General features: G+C 37.9%; 1 protein-coding gene across 1 annotated transcript; it reads left to right on the top strand.

Moving 5' to 3' along the window:
* The first annotated feature begins 446 nt into the window (after positions 1 to 446).
* dlx3b (distal-less homeobox 3b) lies at positions 447 to 3,898 on the top strand. Its single transcript, XM_016551970.1, has 3 exons — positions 447 to 920; positions 1,683 to 1,867; positions 2,975 to 3,898. The coding sequence occupies exons 1-3, from the start codon at positions 602 to 604 to the stop codon at positions 3,278 to 3,280; spliced, it is 810 nt and encodes a 269-aa protein (XP_016407456.1). The 5' UTR covers positions 447 to 601; the 3' UTR covers positions 3,281 to 3,898.
* The last annotated feature ends 1,942 nt before the right edge of the window (positions 3,899 to 5,840 follow it).

Consider the following 5,840-nt stretch of genomic DNA (forward strand, 5'->3'; position numbering starts at 1 on the left):
TTACGTAACTTGCGTTACTTGTAATATATTACCCCCAACCTTGTTAAATAATAGAATGTACTTGAAACTGACGTTTATTAGAATTAAAACGATGAAGGTTACCCTATTTAAAATGTATTTATAGTTCCGTGTTTGCGCTATTTTAATGTAGTTTTTTAATGCTAGAGAAAACATGCGTAATTCTGTTCTACTAACTTGCACAGACGCTCAACCTACTTCACTGCAGCTCTACTAAAATGTCTGCAACATTTCATATCTTCATTACCACTATAACAGCCCAAATGCTGAAAGTCTGGAGACGTTAAGGCGCGAGGCGGAGAACAAGTCTTTGCTTCGCCCTCAGGGCTGGAGAGAGAAAAAAACAGAGAAGCGAGGAGCCAATAGGAGCCGAGCGTCCACCCATGTGCCCTATAATTCAGAGTTTCTCATACTAGATCCCTGCCATTACCTTCAGTGCTTCAACCGAGGGAGTTCGAGAAAGCAGCTCATCTAGGATTTTGTGTTACAGGCATCGTCCTGAACTAAACGTCTGCATGTTTTGTTCAAGTCTGCCCTGGAAATAAAGTGGACGATCGTTGTTGTTTTTTTCCCCCTCTAAAGGATGAGTGGACCGACATATGACAGGAAGATACCCGGTATTTCAACCGATCTTTCAGGCTCTATGAGTTGCCATCCGACTTCTAAGGACTCTCCGACTCTTCCAGAGTCATCGGCTACAGACATGGGTTATTACAGCAGCCATCACGAATATTACCAGAGTCCTCCATACCCTCAACAGATGAATTCATATCATCAGTTTAATCTGTCTGGGATGGGGGCATCAGCTGGACCTTACCACACCAAGACAGAGTACCCTTACAATACTTACAGACAATATGGACATTACAACAGAGACTTGCAGACGCCACCTCAAAGCGCAGGTGAGATTTAGAAATATTTATTTTGATTATTTTTAAATATGGCAGAGGTATGCACTTAAAAAAAAAAAAAATGGGCAGCATTTTTCTTCTTAATATCGGTATAAAATAGGCATCTTCTAAAGATGATAAAATAGTTTTGAGCGGCTCGATTAGCCTATACTAAAAAGCGTTCGCGATTCTCTTGAAAAAATATAAATAATTTAGAGTTATTTGCTTGTTTTGTTGTTTTGAACATTTTACTCTGTATTATTATCCCACTAAAGTCGTTTATTTAAATGATTGTCATACATGAAATATATTTAAGCAGGGTAGAAAGTTCCCTCTACTTTATCACAAGAGATTTGCGGTCGCTGTAAAACAATTAGGCTATGACATTTTCATTGCATCTGTAAAACGATTAATCATTATTACTCGGTGCTGAGTCTAGGCTAGATGTCACGGTATATTTTATTGTTGAAGTAGGCCTACGAATGACTAGATATGCTACAGCCATTAAACTTGAAGATGATTTAACTATATTCTCAAACGGGCATTTCTTTATCTGATAGCTACTGCCTACCACAGCTGACATACATTTTATTTTACTCATATAATGTCGCTTGTTTAACTTTCAAGAGGCAGATTTGTTTAATTTATGAATTTCAGTGACTTTTTAATTTGCGTCACAATCCCAAAATGAAACCTATCGGTTTTCGGCTTTCTTTTAGGTCCTGTAACCAACCTACTTTGCCATAACGTGGTCTATAATTTTATTCTTTCCAGTCAAAGAGGAACCAGAGACTGAAGTTCGGATGGTAAACGGAAAACCCAAGAAAATCCGCAAGCCGCGCACCATTTACTCGAGTTACCAGCTCGCCGCACTGCAGCGCCGCTTCCAGAAGGCGCAGTATCTGGCGCTGCCGGAGAGAGCCGAGCTCGCCGCACAGCTGGGGCTCACGCAGACACAGGTAATAGGCTACTGGGGCTCAAATTCATTTACAATTCTGTTGACATAATTACTGGGCTGCCACTTGACATTGCGTTTACAGCTTAGAGCACTTCTATCGCTGACACTGAGCACACTGAGATAAGTAGCAAGCTTATCAGGTCATAAAGCGTTGCTCATGTCAGATATGTTGAAATGTTATTGCTCATATTCTTACCACCGTAATTAATACAGTAATAATTGTTATTTATTTGCAGTGTTTGCAACAAAAATATGTGGAAATCACTTTGTTTCGTTATGTTTTCAAAAGATATCCCCATGGAAAGTGTTACGGCCTACAGGATATTACAAATCGACATCTTATTTTCGTCTGAACATAATTATGGCCAATATATGCACTGTCACAAATATTGTCATCATTATGTTCTAATAACATCTTTGTTTCTATTCATTTAAGAATATTTTTTATAAATGATTTAATGATTTGATTCAAAATGTCAGCGTTTATACATTATACAGTGACTGTTTTAAATCATTTCGGCTTTGTTAAGGTTTTCAAAATGATATTAATTTTATAAATGCAGCCTAAAGGTATTTTCGTGGGGCTGTCTGTCGAGGCAAACGTCACATATCTAAAAGACTTTTAAATATTAAAGTGTTTGTCATATATTAGTGATCTGTACAATTATAATTACGTTAATAAATGGTCAAAAAATGATCAGAAGTTACCTCCTTGATCGTCTATTCGGTAGGCCTCTACCCTATTTATCGAAAGGTAACGTGCTTTGACATGTAACTTGTAATCTATATTTTTGAAATATTACTGAAATTATCAAACCATGTTGTTTTGTATATGTACAAAATAAATAAATAATACACAGGTCTACATGTACCAAGATCTCCCAACATTTTGTTTTTAAGCCGCTGATCCCCCAAACCTTTCATAACCAGTTCAAAGTATAAATACTTAGGCCTATCACTTTAGCACCCCTTTAGTTTTCTTTAAAAAAAAATGTAAGGCAGCAATTCAGTTTAATCAAAGAGTCGTTTGAGTTAATATTGTTTACAATGTCCAAAAGAAAACTGACGTGAATCGTTATTTTTATTTATTTTTTATTTTTTGGAACAGGTCAAAATCTGGTTCCAGAATCGGAGATCCAAGTTCAAGAAACTTTACAAGAACGGCGAAGTTCCGCTGGAGCACAGCCCGAACGCCAGCGACTCCATGGCCTGCAACTCGCCTCCATCCCCGGCTGTTTGGGACAATAACGCGCACTCTAGCCAGGTCAACCGGGGGCAGATCCCCCAGCCACCCCTCAGTTCCACACCCCCCTACATGGAAGATTACAGCAATCACTGGTACCAGCAGGGATCACATTTACAGCATCCAGTGCACCACCCAGGACCACCACAGAGCGTGGGGGCCGTGTATTAATAGACACTGATGGAAGAGTTTAATATAAGTGGGAAAAGACTTTGGAAAAACTCAATATAAATAAGCTGAGAGATGCTCCGCGAGTATCTGGAGTGGAACAGCACACCTGTGTTTGGCGTTTTGTGGACTGTTTAAACGCATATATGTCGATATATGAATGCTTTGTGTTGAAATAACAGTAGTGTAATATTAATAATAACAATGTTTCAATGTGTCCCGGCTACTCAGACCTATTTCATATGCACATAGGTGTAGGTTAAACAATGTAAAGGAAGTTTAGAGTGGTTTTAAATTATTATGTTTTATGACTTCCTTTATTTTCATGTTTTGTTCATTGATAGGTGAATATTAAAAATGTTTTAAAGAACGATTGAACCCCAAATTGTGTCGTTATCAGCCTCACCACCCACAATGTGGGCTGGTGTTGCGCGCGCGTCAGAGACTCAGGACATAAGTTATATAGACTTGTACAAAATGTTGAAAGCTGTACATATGTGTTTAAATAAAGCAGAACCACTAAATTCGTGTTACTTCGAAAGACAGAGACTGCACGCGGGTGCTCGAACCATTTTTTATTCCTGTAAGTAGTTTTATTGTTATTCTGTCAAACTGAATAAATGCGACTTGAAAATATTTCCTCTGTTTGCTTTCTGTCAGAGCCTATCTTTATGAGTTGCAAAATTCCGTTTGAAATTATTTGCAAATCTAAGGTTTGCAGTGATATCGTACTGTTTGGACTCTTAGGGAAGGGTTAAGTCAGACAGATGTTATTTTGTAATGTGTTTGCATGCATAAGCCTGCGTGCAAAGAGGCTGTAGGAGGCGACAGGCGAGCAGACATGTTGGAGTCACTGGATTTTATTAGTATTCTGTTGGCAGATAACAAGATAGACTACAGCGAAGGAGGGGGTGACTACTGAAACAAAGCCTTGAGCTTTAGGTATAGTCGGTCACAACAAGAATCGACAGGGCAAACAAAGGCATCAGACGTAGGCCAAGAAACCCCCCAAGAGGTTCCTACAGGTATATGCAAATTACAGAGCGACGGTATTTCAAAGCGGCATTTAACATGTTCCGTCCCAGATTCCACCTTTCCGCGGTTTTGGTTTCTTTTCATACCAATACATATTATCGGTCTTTAAGACCGTGTAATGACTTTATGTAGCCTAATAATGCACGTAGAATATCCACATAAGTAGCCTACAGGCTAACACATTCAAAGTTCCTGTCCATTCGAATTTAGGGTATTTTTAACTCGACTCTCACGTGGCAAATGAAGCAATAGAATGCGTCCGTATTGTCACATGTTTTGTTTATTTTACGCTTTTGTCTCTTAGACAACAAATTCAATTAGAATGTGAAAAGGTTTGCGCGGTCTCAGGTAGCCTATGTCTGCTGGGTTGGTGTGTTTCTGGTGGTCTTGAGTTTACCAGCATCAGATGTTTTCTGGAAGAATTTATTTCCTGTAAGTCCTACTGAAAACATGTGTTGTTGATGTTTATTCAAGGAAGTTGGCTAGAAATCGTTCAGCCGATGCCAAAGCATCACGCAGAAATTAGGTGTGAAAAAATTATATTATCCGTCATGAGGCTTTAAAGGATTTTAAGGTGCTAAAAATCAGATGGAATTAATACAATGAAAAAGTAAAAATAGACAATGGTCGTTTTATGTGCTCTATAATTTAGGCTACTCATAACTGACCATTAAAGGTTTGGGTAACAATTTATAGTAGCCTATAGGCTAACTTAAAAGACTGCATCATCCAAACGTTACATAAGGCTAGGCTACATTCATTTATGAAACTGGAAATCGGTTTTATGACCTTTCTAATTATTTTAGTGTACATTGATGATCTGTTATTAATCGTATAATGGAAAATTGATGGTTAATGTTTAAAATATATTATTGTGTAAAGTGTTACCCTGACTAAAATTATAAAGATGTCATGCATTACTTAAGCGTCATGCCTGTACAATTAAACGTACGTAGGCCTAGCACGTAGTGTTCCGAAAACATCATTCATTCATCTTGTGTTGTGCTTTTAATGTCTCAGACAGCTTGTTTACTTTCGGCTTTTTTGTGTTTTTAATTATAGGCTAACACATTTAATTAAATATAATAAAACAACATACCTAAAAGTAGGCATATCAGACCTTCAGAAAATTTTAATTGTTAGGTGTTGTCTGAACACCTTGTGCTTTACGTAGTTTAATTAATTAACCAATCTGCTACTTCACAGAAAAAGGGACGTGTATGATGAAAGACATGTTAAAAATCTCGGCTTCTTGTATCATGACTGTGAAAAACATTCAGGTTTGTAGGTCTTGCAACATGCCCTTTGGTTTTACGTGGAATGGGCGCAAAACCATAATTTGAACCACAGAAACCATAAATAATCTGGTTTCATGCAGAAATCATACGACTAACCGCTAATGCGGTTCATCATTCAACCCCTTACGCGGACTGTGACTAAACGTGATCCAATATGCAAATAAGCTGAATTTTCATGACTGGAATCCTAAATAGAGCTATTCGTATATTCAAATATAGGCCTATCGCCT

The sequence above is a fragment of the Sinocyclocheilus rhinocerous genome, unplaced genomic scaffold, assembly GCF_001515625.1.
Source record: "Sinocyclocheilus rhinocerous isolate Xijiao unplaced genomic scaffold, SAMN03320098_v1.1 scaffold2994, whole genome shotgun sequence".
Taxonomy (NCBI): Eukaryota; Metazoa; Chordata; class Actinopteri; order Cypriniformes; family Cyprinidae; genus Sinocyclocheilus; species Sinocyclocheilus rhinocerous.